Source organism: Petaurus breviceps, unplaced genomic scaffold (assembly GCF_028583685.1).
Source record: "Petaurus breviceps papuanus isolate PSGF00001 unplaced genomic scaffold, PetGlider_PUasm1.0 138, whole genome shotgun sequence".
Taxonomy (NCBI): domain Eukaryota; kingdom Metazoa; phylum Chordata; class Mammalia; order Diprotodontia; family Petauridae; genus Petaurus; species Petaurus breviceps.
The window spans coordinates 14,961,836-14,983,566 of NW_027185694.1; the positions used below are offsets into that span (position 1 = coordinate 14,961,836).

Sequence of the window (21,731 nt, forward strand, 5' to 3'; positions counted from 1 at the left end):
GTGGCAGCTGCATAAAATTAACATGATTTTAGAATATATTAATAGTAGTGTTCAGAGCTGTGTTCTGCCCTGGTCAGATCACATCTTAAATATTAAGTTCTTAGTACCACATGTTAGAAGGGCTGTTGTCAAGCAGAGCCAAGACAAAGGAACTCTTGGATGTTCCATAGCATAGAAAGCATTCCATCTGAGTATCAGTTGAAACAGCTGAGGATTATTTAGCCTAGAGTGGACACACACACACACACACACACACACACACACACTCTCTCTCTCTCTCTCTCTCTTCTAGTATTTGAAGGAATTAGACCAATGGATCTCTGTTGTATAGTGGTTTCAACTCACTATTTAAAGAGGGAAATTTCCTCATGATAGGAAAAAGGCTGAATGATCAGTTGTTGGGGATAATGGATCATTGTTTTTCAGACAAGATTCATGATTTGGGAAGAGTTTGGACCAGGAAATCACTGGGGACACTTCAACTTTTAGTCTAAGATATAACATTGTGTTATTAACATTTTTTTGCTGAGGACCTAAACCGTCTGTGTAAGCATGTAGTTCTTGATATAAAAATAGCTTTATCACATCATTTTAACAGTATAGTAAGTGTGCCCATCAATGCATAAAAGTAAATTTATACAGACCAAGGAATTGTCACAGCTTTATTTTGGTGACTCAATACAACATAGAAATATGATTTTTAATAATTCATATAAAGTTACTGACAATACAATTTTTTTCTTTTTTTTTTATTTTAATGAAAATTATTTAACTTAGAAATCTATTGTGAAACCTGGTCTAGTCTTTTGCAGTTAACAGATATTCCAGTGCAAAAATAGATCCCATTACAGACAGCATAAAGTGCTTGGAATGAAGGACCAACAATATCGAAAAGCACAAAAAACAGAGCTTTATCATGAGGTGTGGGTGGAGGGAGGGAATATACCTAATCCTTAGTAAAACACTAACATACTATAAAAAGGGATGCAACAATTTTTAAAAGAGCATCTAGTAACAAGGATTCAGATGAATATTTCATTATCAAAGTGGTTCAATACCACACAACAACACATGGCTCTTTGGAAAGATTTTACCTGATGTATACAGGAGGGGAAAATCAACAGAAATCACCTTAGTAAATGACTGATGGTCAATGAACGCATGATGTACAACATTCAGGAGCTTCCAAGCTCCCAGTACACAAAACACAGTAGTTTCAGGATTTGTCTTTAACAACTGAACTAACGAGATTCCTTCTGAGATTCACAGTTAATGACAAAATTGCCAAGCATCAAGAGGGAGAAGTAGCAGACATCTTTCAAGGCATATTCTGGGGAAGGCTTAGGACCCACAACCTTAAGTTTCCACAGGGTTGACATAATTAAAGTTTTAAAATTTTAAGCACGGAGTTAAAAAAAGAACTCTATCACTGAATCATAAATAAAAGTAATGGGGACTTCATGTTTTGTATAATGAAACAGCACAATATCAGATGAAATGATATCTCATGTAATTCTTATCAAGATTGACTCTACCTGGAGAAGAAAATGCTTTTGTTTTGAAAGCTGAAATTATTTTTCTAAAAAAGGTTTATTAGTTCATGTTCTTTTGTAATGTTAAAGAAGTTTGGGAAAATAAAGTATAGTACTACTCATGGATTTGGAAAATTAGATCATATAGTCAAAGAAGACAACCAACTGAGGTCTATCATTTTGAATTTTGAAAATTACATCAATAGAAACTATTTTATGCATTACAAAGGAATGTAGTCAGAACAAAAATGTGCTGATCTCTTACCAAGGATAATTGGAAATTACCTCATCTTTTAAGGAGATGATAGGATGTCATATTTTTTATTAACAGGGACAAATGATGAAAATACCATAATAAACCCCCTTAATGATAAAAAAATAATAACTTTAAACAAAAATATAAACTAGCCTGAAATTTTCTGAAATATCTCTTTAAAAGGTATATTTTTAACGTCTAAAAGAAAATGGAACTTGATATGAAAGGCACTTCAACTGTACTACACAGTAGTTCTCTCCTATTTTTATGTTGTCTCCAGACAGTTTACACAAAGTATTACTGAATTATGTTGAAGCAAACATATCCACAAAACTCAACAGAACTCCCAAGTGTTTACCCACTAAAAATACAAAGGTTATAAACATCATCTAATTGTGGTGGACATTATCTGTGATAGGCAGTTATTTCTCTTTATATCTATTTTCAGGCCAGCTAAGAATCTTTTAAAAAACAACACTCTGCCCTTTTTTTATGTTGTAAGAGAAATGACAATTTTTTTTTTTTAATGAGGCTATAAGACTATCTGGGACAAATGTAGTTTCTGACATCTGTGAAGTCAATTGTTTTAAGTGTACTGCAGTGGCAGGTGAACAAGCTACCTTTTAAAGTCAGCAAATTTCTCCATAACAAAGAGCTTTTAGTATAGTCTTGAGACACTTAAACCAATTCTATGCTGTTGTTCTCTGAGATCTTTCATTTGATGATCCTTGGTATGGGTGTTAAGGAGTGGGCTGGCTTCAGTGTATTATTTTCTCAAAGAAAACCAAGATGATAGTCTAGTTACAATTCCATGCCTCTTCACCAGCCAACATATGTAAACCAATTATGTGAAATAACTTGGCACATGAAATCTGAGACTCAGTGCCTCTATATTCAGCAAGAAGTTAAAATACTTACTGATAGTTTTAAATGAAGTCAATTTCAAGCAACCTTAAAATTCAATTTTAAGATTGTTGTGAGATATTTTAACACCATATTATTTTCACTAGTCCTGTTATATGTCTAGAAATACATCCCAGGTTATGAGGTGATGCAGCCATACCATAATACACTGCAATGTTTCTACAAAAGAACAGTTGAATTAGAAATCACTTAAGGTACTTAAAATTCAAATAACATGGAAAACACATTAAAAGTATAATACCTTTTTTTTTTAAAATAAAAACTTTTTCCTCCTCCAAATTCTGTTTGAAATTCACAATGCCTGAAATAATACTACATTTATGTTGAACAAAATTACCTTGAGATGCAGGGTACCGTTTTATTGGACAACTGAGAAATGATGGACTTAGTACCCAGCAGGTTTGCATGCTGTCTCTTTACTACTGTGCTCTAGCATTAGCAATATGCAGTCAAGAAATCTGTTGCATTCATTTTCTACCTGCAGTTTGGCTCCTCGCTCTTGGCTCCTTACTAGAATTAGGCTCATCTAAGAGTCATAGGAAAGAAGGACAGGAAACTCTCCTGTGGCAATGGAACTAAGAAGCCCGTTTGTCCAGAGCAGCCGAAATTTGGCACGGTGCCACTCTTGCAGCAACTCACAAAAGAGACAAATCAAAGCAATGCGTTGCCATCCATGGTGTGATTTGTGGCCCCGCACTGTTGACTGTCAACTGACTTTTCAGCAGTCCCTTAATTACAGAGCAGTCATTGAGGCTTTCCCTTCACAAAAATAGTATGATACGCCATGGTGCTTCAGTTTGTCATGTCTTGGCACTAGGAGGTTCGGTGCATTCATTGCCAGCAATGGATGTGTCACCAGGAAACCCTACTCCTGGCATGCCAGGATTGAATGACGAGGGATGGGCATGCCTTATAATTTCAATAAATAATCACTGGCCATGATTACTCAATGAATTATTGTTGCAACCCTGACAAAAATAAAAAAGAAACAAAAAGGGATGCTTTAAAACCCAATGGGTTCCACACTACAGTTTCCCACAGTTATACTAAAATTGATAACCTAGATTCAAGTCTTTTCACTTGAGAGCCATATGACAAGGCAAAGACTACATACAAAGGCACTGCCTCTGTAATGGAATTTTTTGTCTTCATTGCATTGAGTTGCATTGCATTGTAGAGTATCAGCACAGGGTCCAGTCTGTTTTCTTTCCCGTGAAATCCTCTGGCTCTGTCCCCTGGAACATGTGACTCTCCCTGCAAAGGAAGGTCTCTGGTTCCTCCTGTCTCTCAGCCTCTCTCTGGAAGGAGAGGATAACTCAGACATAGCTTTCTCTCACTTTCTCATCTTGCAGAAAAGATTTAAGAATTGCAACATCTACAACAGTTTGGTTTTTGTGCAATGACAGGTCCTTTAAGTGGTCATCGTCACTTTGGTCCTTTGCAAAGTTTACAAATACCTGTCAAAAGAAAGGTAATCCTTGATTAGTTCCTATCACGTTTTTGCTTCTTTCCACAGTTTACCCTAAATCACCCCCAATCTTGACATTAGGTAGGACAAATGAATTCATAACAACATGAATAGAGAATCTGGATAATTTAAGGGAAAAAACATTTTTTCCTCTCTATCTACCATTAACAGTTTATAATTCATCAGCTGCTCAATCTGCCATAAGGAAAAAAGGATCTAGCCCCACCAAAAAAAAAACCCAAAAACTAAACCATATCCATAGGTAAGCTTTCAAGGAAGTGGAGGATTCACATCTTAGAATCATTTCAAATGAATAATAGAGTATAAAACTCTCCTTGAGGATTTACCTTCACCCATTTAAAAGTAAGTCAGTTTTTATCCCACAGCAAACTTACTTGGTCAAGTGTTGTCTGAGAAACGGAATAATCTTCTATGTGGAATCTCCTTTTGTTCTGGGAAAGGATGCTGAATATCCTGGCCAAGGAAGACAGTGAAGACGGAAGCTGGTACTGAAGCATGTTCCGATGCTTCTCTTTGAGGACGCTGCCTGGAAAGGCGACGCCAAAGAATTCCTGAACAGGCTTCAGGTCAGGATTTGAGCCTGCTATCCGTACAACTATCGTGTAACCATCTCCAAACCTGAAACCAGCAAAGCCAAGGAGAGAGGTTTCTTAGAAAACCTGTGAAAAGAATTCTAATCCAGAGACAACCTACAGTATAGGGGAAATGAGACATGACACTGTGCAAACTGTAGAGCTCTTTCCAGTCTCCAGAAAAAGTCATTCAGCTCAATTACTCTCTTTACCTTGCATTTTTAGATCTCTCCAATTCAATGACCTGAGAAAAGGGCAAGACTATCTAATGTCCCCATTTAAATCACCCATGCAAACCAAGGTTTCACCTGTTCTTTAAGTGCTGGACACTGCCAAGACATCTGAACCTCCCATTGACCATGATTGCCATTCTGGTACAGAGAGCTTCACATTCTTCCATGCTGTGCAGAAAGCAAAACAATTCCTTAGCTTTGCAGAGCATGTATTAAAAAACTATCAAACTGACATCTGGCATTTACATTATGTTACAATACAATAATAATACGCAATGCAATGCAATATAGCACAGATAATCGGTTTCCACTTCACTTCAGGCTGGTTTTTAAGCACCACTCCATTTGGAGATATGGTGGATAGAAAAGTGAGCTGGAGTCAAAGACCACTATTTACCTGTGAGAGGTAAGCACCACAGACCTTCCCTCTTTGATTACACTTAGGGCACAATTCCATAAGAAACGACGGGCTTTTGGATCCATGCCAGTGGTTGGTTCATCCTACAATGTGAAGGATATAGATTTCACGGACTGAAAATAAATTTAAAAAAAAATGCAACATTTCGAGAAGCTGAAACACAGTCATCCTTCTGTCTCAGCAATGCTCACTGAAATGTTAAAGGAATTCTTTGCTGCATCAAGAAGTGGCAGACTTTCTAGGGATGGCCGTTTTCAGGGATGCTTCAGAGATTCCTCGGGGATGTGCTAGGCAAGATGAATTTTGAAGCTCCTTCCAAATGACATTTTCTGACACTTCAATTTTAAAAAAATAACTAAGACTAGGTCTTATTTGGAAGCAATTTAAAAAAAAATTAGACAATATAAACATTAAACTCAAAATGAGCATGACGAGTATTTTATTTTAATACACATCACCTTTCTGTGCCTCAGTTTCCTCATCTGTACAACGGTGTTAATGATACTTGCACTACCTGTCACACAGGGTTGTTGTGAGGAAAAACAAAGGAAAAGAAGATTTTTTTTTTAAAGGGAATGGCTTACTACAAATGAGCCCAAAATCATGCTATACAACTGTAGAATCACAGAATGTTATATTATAAAGGACCTCCAGAGTTCAACACATCGGCACATCCCTGAGCAGAAAGAATTTTGTGTCTTTTTAACATCAGCTTTTCTGATGAACCACCTACATAGGTTTCTGCACCCAGAATCTCGATGGAAGTCAGCAGCTAAGTAAAGCATGATGCACTGGAAAGGGTTACATATATGGTTTGTGTCAGAGGACGACGGTTCAAATGTGGGCTCTGCCCCTTCCTCCTGTGTGACTTTAGGGAAGCCACAACCTCCCTCGGCCTCTGTTTTCTCATAATTAAAATGAAAGGGGTGGATTTAAATGAACTTTCTTTCAGCTCCAAATCTAGTACCCTAGCCTTCCTATTACTCATTTCCTTGGTAATGCTGAGTTACCATCATTTCCAAACCTTCTAAGCCACAGAGTAATAGCAGGTGAGATTTATATGGCAAGAAGTAAAAAATGTGATTTCTAGGAAGTGAAATGTCAATTCTCCCGAGTTCCCTCCAGTTTTCAAATTCTGAGACCCTGTGTCTATCTTCACCCCCATTCTGCAATCCGTATTTTCTTCTTCATATAAATGTTTATGGATCAACTGATTGGGTCTTTATGCTCTAAGGGCTAAGCCTGTATCTATGCAATCACGTTGAATGTAGAGTTGCCCCAGTCACTATCTCTTTGAAATAATCTGAACTGGGGCACATAGAGCACAGCCCTGGAGTCAGGAGGACCCGAATTCAAATCCAGCCTCAGACACTATACACACTTACTAGCTGTGTGACCCACTTAATCCCAACTTCATTGCCTTCCCCCCGCCAAAAAATAAAATAACATGAATACATTATAACTTAGCCAGGACGTAAAGCCAGAGCTTTCTACTCTAACATCCTTTAGTCTATCCCTAAGACCAGCCCATTTTTTTGTTGTGAATTTTAACTTACTTTTTTCTCCTGTGCCTAATCTGAACTTTGTTCTTCACTTGGGTTAGTAAATAGCACAGAGATGTTATTTATGTTACACTCTTCAGATAAAGAATTCACTTATACAAACCAAGCCCTAATTATAATTAAGCAGTCTTAGAATTTGAAAAGGGAAATCATTGGAAATTAATTCTTTCTAAGAACCCACAAAAACAAAACCAAAGGCTCCCTCTCTTTGACAGCACATGAGAATATTGATGATAATAAAAATAATTAAAACTAGGGGCGGCTAGGTGGCGCAGCGAGTAAAGTGCTGGCCCCGGAGTCGGGAGGACCTGAGTTCGGTTCCAGCCTCAGACACTTAACACCCACACAAAAAAACTAGCCGTGTAACCTTAGGCAAGTTACTTAACCCCAATCGCCCTCCAAAAGGCAAATAATAGTAATAAATAATTAAAACTAGCACACAAGTAAATCTAAAAAAATAATGGTCATCGTGTACAATTTCTTTCGAATGGTGTTTTTATATGAATTTAAAATGTATTTGAATTAAGGCCAAAAAATCAAGGTCTTTTTTTTTCCAACATGGAAAAAGCTTCAACGAGCGATGACTTTCTAAAGACTCACCAGAAACACCACTGGAGGTCCCCCAATCAACGCAATGGCAGTGGAAAGTTTTCGCTTGTTGCCACCACTGTAATTCCCAGCATACTTTTCTCCATACTTCACAAGGCCGAGTTTTCGAATTGCCCAGTCACCAACCTGTAGCAAGAAGAGAAATCCAGTTTAAAGTTTTTCTTTGCCCGCATATTAGCAAGATATTGCAAGATGGTACCTGAAGAAATGCACAGATCCCAATTCTACAATCATCTCTTTTACTACAAGGAAAAGACCAATATTTTGAACTTCCTCTTCTTTTTTCAACATTGACTTCCTTTTTTGACTTCCAAAACAGCCTGCACTAAAAAATTAACACAGGAAAAGAGAGGCCCCAACCTGTTTTCAGGGTTGTAGGCAGACAATTTTGTAACAGCTAGCACAAATATTGTGTGGGGACAACAAAGTTCAGTTCCTATCAAAAAGATTCAGTGTTATATTTAAAGGAGAAAACGCTTGTCGAGACGGAAGGCCTTGAGATGCAATACTGAAGATAAAAGCCATGGAAGTAGTGGAATAAAGTCAGTGTCAAGAAATTATCATAACTTATTAATTACTCTACCTTGTCACTGGAGAATTTGAAAAGGGAAATGACTGAAAATTATTAAAAAAAAAAAAACCTTCAAGAACAAAACCAAGGATTTCCTCTTTGGCCACACACATGGGAACATTGATGAGAACCAGTGCTTTTTTCTTGCAAAGAGATATACCCCCCCACTACACTACTGGTAAGAAAGGAAGGAAGACACCTATGACTTATCATAGCAACACATCCCTATTTTGTCATCTCCACCTGGTCCACTCACCACAGCATCTCACAAACCCAGAAATAGTGAGCAAAGATATTTTATCAGGAAAAAAAGTGGGGAGCTGATTCCTTAATAAGCTGATTCTGGAAAGCTTATAGGGTGGACACATTTTAAAAAGAATGCCCATTATAGGTGGATGCATCACTGGCATGGATATTGTCATCATTACCTTGCCAACCTCTTTCTCAGGAACACCTCTCAAGAGTGCAAAGAATTCCACGTGCTCTCTTCCTGTCAACAGTTCAGTGATGGCATCAAACTGAGGGCAATAGCCCATGTTCTGATGCACTTCTTGGATATCTGACAAGATACTGCAAAACAAGAGAAGTGGGTGGGGATTTTGCATATAAAGAATCACCAGTTACTTGGCCTGTGTTCCTAGCTCCCACACCACCTAAACTGCCCCTTCCAAGCACTACGCTCTGCAGAGTTTCAGCTCCGTTTTCTATGATTCAAGAAGCATCATCATCCACTCACCACTTTTTAGAAAGTAAAGATATCAAGATTTTTGCTTTATTATAATGGCTTCTTATAAAGGATTATTAAGCTTCCAAAGCTTTTAATAGAGGAAGCAGGGTAAGGGTGAAAATATCTGATTGAAGAATAATCAGAAAGGTGACAAAAAAGATATTTGAGGGGACTTTGGGCAAAATGCCAAAAAGAAAGTCCAATTCTCACCTGGTTTTTTCCTTTTTTTTTTTTTTTTGGAGGGCAATTAGGGTTAAGTGACTTGCCCAAAGTCATACAGCTAGTAATAGTGTCAAGTGTCTGAGGCCGGATTTGAACTCAGGTCCTCCTAACTCCAGGGCCAGTGCTCTATTCACTGTGCCACCTAGCCGCCCCAAATTGGAAGACTTTTTTTTTTTTTTTTTTTTGCTTTTTGGAGGGGGGAAGGCAGGGCAATTGGGGTTAAGTGACTTGTCCAAGGTCACAGGACTAGTAAGCAGCAAGTGTCTGAGGCTGGATTTGAACTCAGGAACTCCTAACTTCAGGGCCAGTCCTCTATTCACTGTGCCACCTAGCCGCCCCTTCTCACCTGTTTTTGTTGAGATAAGCATCTCCTTCTGTCACAGTAGTGTCTCCAGTGAGCATCTTAAAAGTTGATGATTTTCCAGCCCCATTCACTCCCAAAAGCCCAAAGCACTGAAAAAAAAAAAAGCTAGGTGAGTTGAATCAGATGATTACAATGATACCGTTAAATACCAAACATCAACCATATTTCATATAATCACTGCAGAAAAGCTTTCAAAGAGCACAATCTTAAAATATTAAACATGTTCTTCATTAGTTTTTAAAATGACAACTAAAAAAGGTTATACTTTTGAGCAGAAGTCTTATACACACACTCTATATAAAAATATATAATCCATATAAACATATTATAGATATATGTGTACATATAAACATGTACAAAATCCTACTCTGATGTGCCCCTCATTTTTATTTCTACAGTAAATCTATAAAAGAGGCCAGAGGGTGCTAAATATTGCAATTTTTAAAGACCACATCTGTCTGTATGTCTGTATCTTCCAATTAAGATCTATATTTATGGCTAAGATAGCAGAGCACAATTCTGAGCAGATCTTACCAAAATGGAATGATTCTGAGCGTATATATGTCTAGTGATCCATTAATGATCCAGGGAGTACAGATAGGTTCATCAAACCAGACAACTGACTGTCAAGTGATAATGACTTATTTCAGCCACAAAAATTAATGAAAAGCAACAACTACTATGGCATACAGGGACTGCAATCTGCATTGGTGAAGGGAGTACTCACAAAGATGAAACAGTGGTTCTTTTGAAATAGATACAGATACACAAACAGATTAGACAGAAAGACAGATGTATTTTTCAAATACAGGCAGCAGTTCAATGATCAAAGCTAAGGTTAAAAATCAATATGCAGCAAACAAAAAGTGAGGTCCAACTTAACTATCCAATCTGAGAGAACAAAAATTAAACAGTATCAACAAGAAAGAGGAAATCTCATTTTATATTTAATTGAATTTCATCATCTGGGTGGACAGGATGGATCAAAAAAAAAATGCTGTGAAAGCATGGAATTTTCTTAAATAGCTCATATTGTTGAAAATCACTAGGTGGATGTGGGTTTTTCTGGTGTCTAAATTATCAATGTCTTACAGAACATCTAATTAAATAAGTTCATGAACACTTTTCACTCCCTACTTCCACTCCTCTTCTAATTGGCTTAGAACAAGCTCCATTAACTGGTAGAAAAACAAATGTGACAACTTTGACATTACCTCTCCACGGGGGATGCCAACACAGATCCTGTCAACTGCAGGTTTCCTTTTGCTTCTATAGACCTAAAAATAAGTCACATCCAGAAATACATGAGCAGCAGTGATCCAAGGTCATCCCAAGAATACTAAATTAAAAGAAAATGAAGATTTCAAAATCCAGCAGTCCCTGAAACAAATATTCTTGATGAGGCTCTCGTATCTTCATAGCAACAAGAAGACCTGGCATGGTAATATCCCAAATTTCTGTCTTGTTTAGATACTGAGAGTGAAAATTAACCCACTTTTTGCGATCTTAATTCCCATTTTTAAACTCAGTGGGTGTCACCCTTTTCTTTTTCCTTTTTTAACAAACATCCAATGAAATGAGCATTTTCATATATACTATAGAACAGAAGGAAAAGATTATACATGAAACTAAATCTCTAATACATGGAACATACTTTTTTAAGTTTGTAAAAATTTCAATATATAACTTTCAAAGCTATCCTGCTAGTCAGTAATTCCTTCTGGTCCATATTTGAAGGTCAGAAACTTACCACTAAGACAAGATAGATAAACTACCATCATCATCATACAGGTTCATTTTTAGTGTTGGGGCAAACATAAGTGAATTTTTTCCTTTAAATATCAATCAAAGGCTCCATTTTTTGTTGTATATATCACAAAAATCAGACTTTCATTTCTCCCTACTTCAGTTTCCACCAAACAATCTATGAGTTTCTTTTATACCACGGTGTATCACTTATTTATATATGAAAATCTGAACAAATAAAGGAGATGCATTATGGAATAACGGTCTTACAAAAAATTCCTGTCAAAATTCAATTTACACATAAATTTTAGGAGTACATTTCTTATGCAAAGTGAAGTATCTCATACTCCAAAAGTTTACTATGAACACAAAACAGATATGTGAAGAAAGAAAATTTAAAGTAGTTATTCATTTCCTCACCTTGGTAAGTTCTTTGATTTCTAGAATATCATTCTGTCCACCACCATCCAGTATCCTCTGTCTTTCTCTCCTCACATCCTCATCCTCATCATTTAGAGGAAGAAGTTTTGCAATTACAGGTCTTAAGAGAAAACCAGAAAAGAACGTATCATTCCAGCGGAAACCAACCCCTTAAAGTGAACGGTCAAAGACAATCAGTAATTTAACAGGAAATCATGGTTGAAAAATACTAAATGACTTGCCCATCTGTGCTCACACAGCTAGTAAATTTTGGAGGTTAGATGTTAACAGGGGTCTTTCCTGACAAAATTAATGCTAATTCCCCATGAGCATGTCTCCCTCCCTTCTCACCCCAAATATTTAGCACTCAATGAAATCTGAGAAATGGGCTCACCTGGGCTTGATGAAGAACCTGTACTGGATCAATACTGTGATCAGGAAGAAGACCACTCCTTCCACAGCCATGGCAAAGAGGTTCCTTCCCACCAGGTCCCAGGAGAGTGGAGAGACAAAACGATTTTCTCCTGGTAAAGACCAAACAGAGAAAGCATACATATCAGTCCCCACTCTGAAAAGGGCAGCCATACAGAAGGAAAAGGACACAGACATTGAGTTAACTGATGTTTTAGGATTTAATCTAAGGGGTCTATTGCTATCTCCTGCACATTGGCCTGTGCTCCTATCCAGGGTGATGGCACCATTCACTGCCGAGTAAGAGCAAAGCAACCTTCAAAAATGGGTAACCAAAGATGATGCACATAAAGTGCACATAAAAATGTGCATACATACACCTGTAAAATAGTTCCTCCTTTCCCAATAAGACAAGATAAATAGTCCTTCTAAGAATACAAATAACAACAAATAATACTTTACAATTTACCAAGCAATAGACTATATTCTGCTCCAAACCCAACCACCAGCATTCTGGTCCTCCTCTTCCTCCCCCCAGAATTCAGATTACTACTAGTACCTGGGCTCTGATAAGTAAGCTTTCACCTTATCTTGCCCATTAGCTCCAAAATATGTCATCTGGCATGCGCAATAGGCGAACCATTCCTACCTCCCCCAAAACAACTTTTACTCCTTCTTTTATCTGTGCCATCTCCTCCTATTAGAATGCAAGCTTTTTGAGAGAAGGAACTGTATGTCATCTGCTTTTATTAAATTACCAAGTTTAACAAAATTGCTTGTGGGCACACAGTAAGCATTTAAAAATTATTTTTCATTCATTCTCATTTGATCCTCATAACAACACTGTGAGATAATCAGGGCAAGTCATCATTATGCCATTTTATAGGTTAATGGACCAAAGTCATAGTGGGAGTAAGTAGCAGAGACCAAGCTAGGACAGGGGAGAGGAGGAGGAACAGACTGTAAATCACTATTAAAGTATACTATAACAACTAGAAGCAATTTATTGGCAACAGATAAAGAAAAGTGTCAGACTACACTAACTGGAAAGACAACACTTTCAAGATTCAGGCAATAAGAAATAATTAATACCCTTATAATTTATTCCCTACTTGTTTTCTCAAAATCTCTTATATTGTTATCTTCCTCTGAAAACTAAAAATTAAAAAGTATCTTTGATATTTGTGAAATTCTTGGTACTCATGAGTAAACATATTTACTCTGGGACAGATCTTTGACCCCACTGAAATCACCTTTAGGCACACAGGGGAAATGTAGTAGGCAAGCACTTCCTTATGCTCTTCTTTGTGGAGCTTTTTATTTTTATGCAGTTAGCTGAATTTTTTAAAATAGCATATTTTTTCCCAATTACATGCCAAGACAATTTTTAGCATTCATTTTTACAAGATTTTAGTCCCAAATTTTTCTCCCTCTCCCCTTTCTTCTTAAAATGGTAGGTAATTTGATATAGATTATGCATGTGCTATCACGTAATACATATTTCCATATTAGTCAGTTATGAAAAAAGAAATAGATCAAAAGAAAAAAAAACAAAAAGAATAAAGCAAGTGAAAAAAAGTGTGTTTCAATCTGCAATCAGAGTCCATCAGTTCTTTAACTGGAGATGGATAGCATTTTCTCTTATTAGTCCTTTGTACTTGTCTTAAATCACCATGTTGCTTATACTGTGGTACAATGTTTGCCTGGTTCTGCTCATTTCACTTTGCATCAGTTCATACACATCTTTCCAGGTTTTTCTGAAATCTGTCTGTTCATCATTTCTTAAAGCACAACAGTGATCCATTATGTTCATATATCACAGCTTGTTCAGTCATTTCTCAATTTCCAATATTTTTCCCACACAAAAAAGGCTGCTATAAATATTTCTGCACATGTAGGTCCTTTTCCCTTGTTTATGATTTCTCTGGGATACAGACCTAATAGTGGTATTGCTGGATCAAAGGGTACATACAGCTTGGTTACCCTTTGGGATAGTTCCAAATTGCTCTCCAAAATCGTTAGATCATTTCACAACCCCACCAACAATGCATTAGTGTCCCAATTTTTCCACATCCTTTCCAACCTTTACCATTTTTTTTTGGTCATTAATAGACAATCTGATTGGTGTGAGGTGGTATTTCAGAGTTGTTTTAATCTGGATTTCTCCAATCAAAACCAATTTTGAGCATTTCATCATATGCCAATAGATAGCTCTTATTTCTTCAACTGAAAACTACCTGTTCATATCCTTTGACCATTTATCAATTGGGGAATGGCTTGTATTATTATAAATTCAGTTCTCTATATATTTGAGAAATAAGGTCTTTATCAGAGACACTAGCTGTGAAGACTGTTTCTCAACTTTCTATCTATAATCTTGGTTGCATCAGTTTTGTTTGTGCAAAAGCTTTTTAATTTAATATAATCAAAATTCTCTATCTTACATTTCATAATGCTATCTCTTGTTTGGTCATGAACCTGTAACTCCCAACTTCTCCTTTAAGAAATTTGGATGCTATATCACTTGGTGCATGTATGAACGTTCAGCACTGACATTATATTGTCTATTGCTTTTAGCAAGATGCAGTTTCCTCCCTTATCTCTTCTAATTAGGTCTATTTTTGCTTTTGCTTTGTCTGAGATCAGGAGCAACCCCTGCTCTTTTCACTTCAGCTGAAGTATAAGATTCTGCTCCAGGCCCTTACCTTTACACTGTCTCTCTCTCTCTCTGCTTCAAGTATGTTTCTTATAAACAGTATATTGTAGGAGTCTAGTTTTTGATCCACTCTGCTATCTGCTTCCATTTTATGGAAGTTCATCCCATTCACTTATGATTACTAACTGTGTATTTCCCTCCATCCTATTTTCCCTGTTTCTTTTATTTTTCCTTTTCTGAGGCAGCTTCAAAGTCTCAAAGATGAGGGCTTGCCTTTCTTACAGACTTAACAAGCACACTCAATTATATCAACATCTGGAGCCCAGACAGGATCCAGTATTTTCCACATTAAAAGGTTTATGCTTTTACACTTCTGAGCACTGCTAAGACACAGGGTCATGGATAGGGGACAGATATAAATGGTGTGAACAATCTAGTAAAAACAGGCTATGACCTGTTGAAGGAAATAAAGCCAAATACAGGAAATAATACTTGTATTTGCTGTTCAAAGATGAAGGCAAGACTACGGCAATTAATGTTAATATACAGTAATGAAAGGTATATCAAGAATATCCACTTACCAAATCTTTCTAGTGCATCAGCCATTGCCTGGTTTTTCACCATGTCAATTAGCCCCCGGCCCAGACAGAAATGAGGAAATATCAGGAACACAGATTTCAAGATATCATTAATGTTGTTGAACTTCTGTTAAAACAAATAAAAATAAATTGTTATCAGTATTATTTGGCAACTATAAAATTGGAATCAAGAGTAGATCTGTTGGCTGAGGGTAGTCAAAGGAACTGGAGATGTTTAACTAAAGAAAAGATTTACAGATGTGACAGCTGTCTTCAAGCATCTGCAGCTTCAAGCATTTGAAAACAGCTATCATCAAAAGGAGAAATTTAATTTGTACCACTTGGCTCCAAAGGGAAGAACTAGGAGCAAGACAGAGAGACAAATTCCCATCAATATAAGGAAAATTTTGTTCTAACAATTAAGTTTGCCAAATGTAGAATGGACTGCTCTGGTGGGGGTAAGTTCCCCTTCAATAGAGGCTCTAAGTAGAGGTTACATGATCTTGTGTTTGGGAAATGGGTGTCTTGTTCAAGTACAAAGTGGAATGTGTATGTGACCTTCGAAGTCCCTTCTAAACTCAGAGATTCTATTACATTAATGCAAATTGATGATTTCAGTTACCAAAAAGGATTAGCAGTCATAGTTGATGAAATAAGAAATATCCTTTGGAGAGTTTAGAATGCCTTAGGTAGGAGAAAATGCATACAAGTTGGAAACTGTGGACATTAGCCAGCGGCTTGTGTCTATTCTGCTAAAATTCTCCTCTGACACACATTCCAAATCCATTTTCAGAGTGACACTCCATTGCATCATCATGGCAGAGAGGAGACTATGTCAGAGAGTATCTACAATAACTGGCCCTGTTACTTCTCCAGAACACAACTGAGAATAAGAAACAAACAAAAAGCTTTTGTGCAGCCAAAATGAATGTGACAAAATGTGTGCTCTGAAGCTTATTCATTTTACTCACGAGGGAGGTCCTCACTTAGAATCTAATTACCTTTCTATTACACTTAAGCTTAACAAGGTTTGTGATAACAAGGACTTCTGGGTAACAAATTCAGAATGGATCAAAGGCGGAAAGAAAGGAACAGGCAAGAGACAAAAGTAACAGTAGACAACTTGTCAACAAGGAAGGACTCAGGCAAACTATAAAAAGCAGAAACAACTCAAAAAGGGACCAAGTTAATAGAGCATTGGCCCAGGAATCAGGAGGACCTGAGTTCAAATCCAGCCTCAGACACTTACTACCCGTGTTTCCCCGATAATAAGACCTATCCCGAAAATAAGCCCTATTGAGATTGCTACTGTAGTAAAGGTGATTCCCTGCGCTACACGCTACATTACGGTACCTTCTGTATGCACCGCCCCCCCCCGGGTGAAACGCACGCCGCACTCCGAGCTGCATCCAATCACAGCTGCAGCAGTGAGCATGTCATCCTGTTCTTCCCTAGTGATTTGCTTATTGAATAAAGGTACATTTTTTTGTTCACATTTACCTGTTTATTAAAATTGCTGTCAATGTTCATTAAAATAAGCCCTCCCCTGAAAATAAGCCCTCTGGTGTTTTTCTGTCCAAAAAATAATAAGACAGTGTCTTATTATTGGGGAAACATGGTAGCTATGTGACACTAGAGAAGTCATTTAACCCTGACTACCTTTAAAAAACAGAAGAGAATTCAAAAGTTCAGGAGCCTGGGTAAGGCCACTGATACAGTCACAACTCGCCCTACAAATGTTAAGGGGACGGACACAGTAGCAACCCATGCTCAAAATGATGACCACAGTCATGAAAATAAAATGGTTAAATGGTGTTCCAATGCACTCTGCTGCTGAAGGCAGGGGATCAGATTTCCATCAAAATAGGTTGAAATGGAAGTCTTGGTTAAAGAGGTGAAACTTCTAGCCATTAGGAAAACTTGGCCCCCAAGAATGCAGGAAAGAGAGTCATAAGTCAGAAACTTCTAGCTAGGAGATGTGGGGTTGAATTCAGCTTCTGCCACTTACTGGGTGTCAAATGGGATGTAATGCTGCTTGTACGATCTATCAGGATTATTGGCTTTTGAACCCAGTATTATATAACTGTGGGCTATGATTATTTCCTAAGAAAATTTCACCCAGAGAACATCTCAGTTTTGCTTTTAATTCATGATATTAGAGTACATTAAAGCAAATACTGACATCCTTTCAAACACTCAATACTTCCAAGGACACATTTTCTCATTACTTTGGTTATTCAAATGCCCAAATGCATATTTTAGGTAATAATAATAATTACTGCCACTTATCTAGTGGTTTAAATTTTGCAAAGTACTTCACACATATACATTATCTCATGTGGGCTTCAATATAACCCTCTGAGGTAAGCACTACAGGCATTATCATACCATTTTACAGATGAAGATTCTGAGGACCACAGAAATTAAGTGATTTGACCACGGTCATTCAGCTAGTGTCAGAGATGGGAATCGAACCAAGGTCCTTCAGGGCTAGCTACAATGTAACACTTCATCCATGACAATGACAACAACCCATCAAGCATTTACAATCAAAATGCTGGTAACTCCTAAAGAAATCACAATACTCACATTGTTAGTGAAAAGCTCTAAGACAAAAGTGGCCACGCTTCCATTAATCCCAATGAAGAGGTTCACACTAGTGAGGACCACGTAAGCTGTGCTGGGGATCTTGAATACAAAGGAGGCTGGGTACATCAGAGGGGTTATTGACCACCTGGTAAGGCACAAAACAAGATAAGATTAAGCATTATGTCTTGTTTCAGTTAGTCTTCATTCTTCAAACTCTAGACCTAAAATGCTTACCCATAAAGTAAGAGAAGAAGAGCCAGGACAGGCAGGTTGGTAGAAGACACGTAGGATTTTTGCTGGAAGCAGATGAAGATAATGATGACCAAGGTGGCAGGTACCACATAGTTGCACTGAAAGAAAAAAATATGAGTTCACCCTTAGCTCTACAGGTATATCCAAACCTTCTCCCTCTGACTAGAACAAAGGACAGTTAAACCTATCTGAGGATAACTGAAGATGAATGGTATTAATAGAGGTATTAGGCAATAAATTCTGACAAGCATTTTACCCTTGGATGATCTCATAAACTTCATGTTATTTCTATCTTTTTGACATTTATTTCTAGATGCTACACTGAGTACACTTACTGAAAGATGAGTTTTAAGCTTCAAGAGCTTCCTTTTAATTGGCAAAAAATAAATTATTATTATTATTAATATTAGTAATATAACAATTTTCTGTTCTAGTGAATTCTCTTAGGATTCAGGGAAGCATCATGAAATCTGACTACTATGATATGGAAGGGTGTACAATGTTGAAGGGAATACTCATACCTGTACCCATACCCATACCTATGAATTCACAGATCTTCCAAAGTAATGATATAAAGTCACATTACAGTTAACCTAATTATAAAAATAGCAATACCCTTACATTTAATGTATACATTGCCTTATCCTTTATAATTTCACATTCATTACTTCATTTTATATTCCCAATAACACGATGAAGTAAGGAGGGCAGGCATTATTATTCTCATTTTCTAGATACAGAAACCAAGGCTCAGATAATGGACCTAAATTACTTAAGGTCATACAGTTATCAGATATTTAAGCCAAGTCTCTAATCAAGATCTTCTAAATCCCAGATGAAACGTGTTTTTTAATGATATTGTGTTCCCTGTAAAATGAGCCCATTAAAAAGTACCCATAAAATGAGCAGCAGAAATATCATTATGAAAAGGTCAATTTCAAAATCTAAGTCTTGAATGTGTTCAGATGTTAGAACTGAAAAGTTTGAACACAATGATGGTTAGAACCTATTTACTTAGGCTGGGAAAAACCGATAGATGGTTGAATAAATTAATTGATTTTGAACCTCTAGTAAAATACCATGTGGCTGAGGTATTTTATGATTTTTTATGATTTACGGCATTTTCAATATGATAAGTCTTTGGACCTACAGTATCTGATATTTTGATGAGTAACTTGGATAAAATCACATAAGATATACTCTACAAATCTGAAGTTTCTTCCCAAGGCTGGGAGGAAGATTTACTACACCAAGTGAAATTCAAAAATTTCAAGATTAAAAAAAAAATCACAACAGGTAGGTTTGTCTACAGGGAAAACCTGACCAGTGTGAAAAGGCCTACATGTAAATCCAGAAAATCAATTTCAAAAGTACAAAATGGGGATGATATGAACAATAAACTTGAAAAAGACCAAAGTTTTATTATCTCAAACCCAATATAAGCCAACTAAGTAACCCACTAATACAATTTGGGTTCATTTATAGAAACGTATATAACATGGAGACCTTTTAAGTTTTACAAACTACAAAACTACAATAGTGACCTCATCTGAAAGTCACACAAACCTGTAGTCCCCTCCAACCTATTTTAAAGTGTTTTTAATGAACAGAAATCTATTTTCTCTCCCTCACTTCCAGCCATACCATTGATGAAAAAAAGATTCCTTGCATTAAATATACACAGCTAGATAAGAACTTAAAGATCAAATCCAACTACTCCGCTTTACAAAGAAGGATACCGAGGCACAGGAAAGGTATGAGGTTAGAGGGAGTAGAGTGAAGTGACTTACCCAAAGTCCTATGATTAAACTGACTAAGCTCAGGTTTTCTGATTCCAACTCCAAGGCTCTTAGTATGACATCATATATTTAAGGATAATTTAGCATGATAAAACAGAGTAAGAGACTATGCCACTGCTTTTTTTTCCTTCTAGGTATCTCTTTTTAGTCCTATCAAATATTTTCCCCCAATATCGATTCCTGCCACACACCGTGAAGAAGCATACGCCAAATGACCTATCTAGCAACTTGCTCTTACCATATCCCAGACAAAGTTAGAAAGCCAGTAGATGACAGGTTGGACGCCACTGATGAACTGCAGATGTTTAGCTTTGCTGACACGCTCCTGGATCAAGAACACAACAAAGCTGGCTGGGACGAAGGACATCGCAAAGATCACACAGATGGAAACAAGGACATCTACTGAAGTAGTCATCCTGGGAAAACAGATTTCAAAGAATCCGTTAGCTCAGGGAGAGATTCAACTGGGTGTCAGAAATCATAAATTAAAATGTGTACTTTGGAAATGATTCTCAAAATCATTGGGTCCTTTGATTATCAACTAAATTAAAATTTGAAAAATTATTAAAATACTTATTAAATGTGGCATAGCACTGTGCTAAGTTACAGAGGATACAAAAATGTTTAATGGTATGATCCCCACCCTTCAGGATTTTACCATATGGGAGAGGGGATGTCCCAGGCTTATTTCATATAACAGCTTACTATGGACTCTGTACTCTAGCCATACTAGACTACTCATCATTCCTTGTAAATATCCTGTGCTTTCTGCTGCACCTAGGCCTTTGTCCCCCATCTTTCCTATAAGGTAAGGCTCTTCCCACACTTTCTCAAAATCCTCAAACCTCTTCCTGTTGAAATCTTATCCATTCTTCAAGACCTAGTTCAAATGCCTCTCCCCCTTCCCTCAATTTGGAAATGATCATTCCCTCTCACACCTCATGACGTGTGCTCCTACACTCACTGTCGCTGTCTGTCTCTCTCTCCCCCTCTCTCCCGCCCTCCCTCCCTGATCACATTCTCTCTTCTATTAGAGTCATTTTCACATGTCAAATACTCTTTCAGGGCTGTAAACTCCATGATGCCCAGGACTATGAATTATTTCTTTCTATCTTCCCCTTGAGGTTAAGATAGTGCCTCCACTTAGTAAAAGCATTTGATAAATATAGGACAAATTAAATGGGTGAATGAACCTGCCTCCCTAATACCCTCTTCTTTCCCCATCCCTAAAGCTTACAAAGCCACTTCGGAGAGTTGCTGCTTGGTCAGATTCAGTGGGTGATTGAAAGCAGTAATGCCATAGCTGCTGGGATTCTCTCCCTCAGGTAAGTTGGCTCTGAGGATGGCATTATTGATGACATTCAGGAAGGAGCCAATGGCATGCCAACCTTTGTTATTGAACCACACCTGAAAAGACAAAAATGCTGACTTTGAATTAATTCTCTTCAAGCAACTCATTCCCAGAACTGGACATTTATACCTAATTTATACATGTCTCATGAAAGAAGTCATATACAAATCATAAAAAAAATGTATGATAAACATATATGCAGGGGAAAGTAGACACTGACTATGTGCCAGGCCTGATGTGATCCTCACAACAAACCTGGGAAGCAGACACTATTATTATCTCCACTTTATACTTGAGGAAACTGAGGCAGCAGAGGTTAACTGACTTGTCACACAGCTAGTAAATGTCTAAGGCTGGATTTGAACTTGTGTCTTCCTGATTCCAAACTTAGCACTTTATCCACCATGACACCTATTTGCTTACAAGGTAGAGTCACAAATTTGTCCTGTC

The 21,731-nt window shown here is 37.3% G+C and overlaps 1 protein-coding gene across 1 annotated transcript in view; it reads right to left on the reverse strand.

Annotated features, from left to right (window-relative positions):
- Positions 1-649: 649 nt before the first annotated feature.
- The window catches only part of ABCA1 (ATP binding cassette subfamily A member 1), a 148,539-nt gene continuing 127,457 nt past the window's right edge, over positions 650-21,731 (reverse strand). Inside the window, exons 36-50 of the mRNA XM_069106082.1 lie at positions 21,168-21,337; positions 20,169-20,346; positions 18,114-18,229; positions 17,880-18,024; positions 15,294-15,417; positions 12,040-12,169; positions 11,646-11,766; positions 10,694-10,756; positions 9,462-9,568; positions 8,595-8,736; positions 7,587-7,721; positions 5,404-5,507; positions 5,082-5,174; positions 4,576-4,819; positions 650-4,169 (exon numbers count right to left, since the gene is read on the reverse strand). Of these exons, the coding sequence (XP_068962183.1) occupies positions 4,029-4,169; positions 4,576-4,819; positions 5,082-5,174; positions 5,404-5,507; positions 7,587-7,721; positions 8,595-8,736; positions 9,462-9,568; positions 10,694-10,756; positions 11,646-11,766; positions 12,040-12,169; positions 15,294-15,417; positions 17,880-18,024; positions 18,114-18,229; positions 20,169-20,346; positions 21,168-21,337 (2,013 nt within the window). The 3' untranslated portion in view covers positions 650-4,028. The remainder of the gene's footprint in view (positions 4,170-4,575; positions 4,820-5,081; positions 5,175-5,403; positions 5,508-7,586; positions 7,722-8,594; positions 8,737-9,461; positions 9,569-10,693; positions 10,757-11,645; positions 11,767-12,039; positions 12,170-15,293; positions 15,418-17,879; positions 18,025-18,113; positions 18,230-20,168; positions 20,347-21,167; positions 21,338-21,731) is intronic.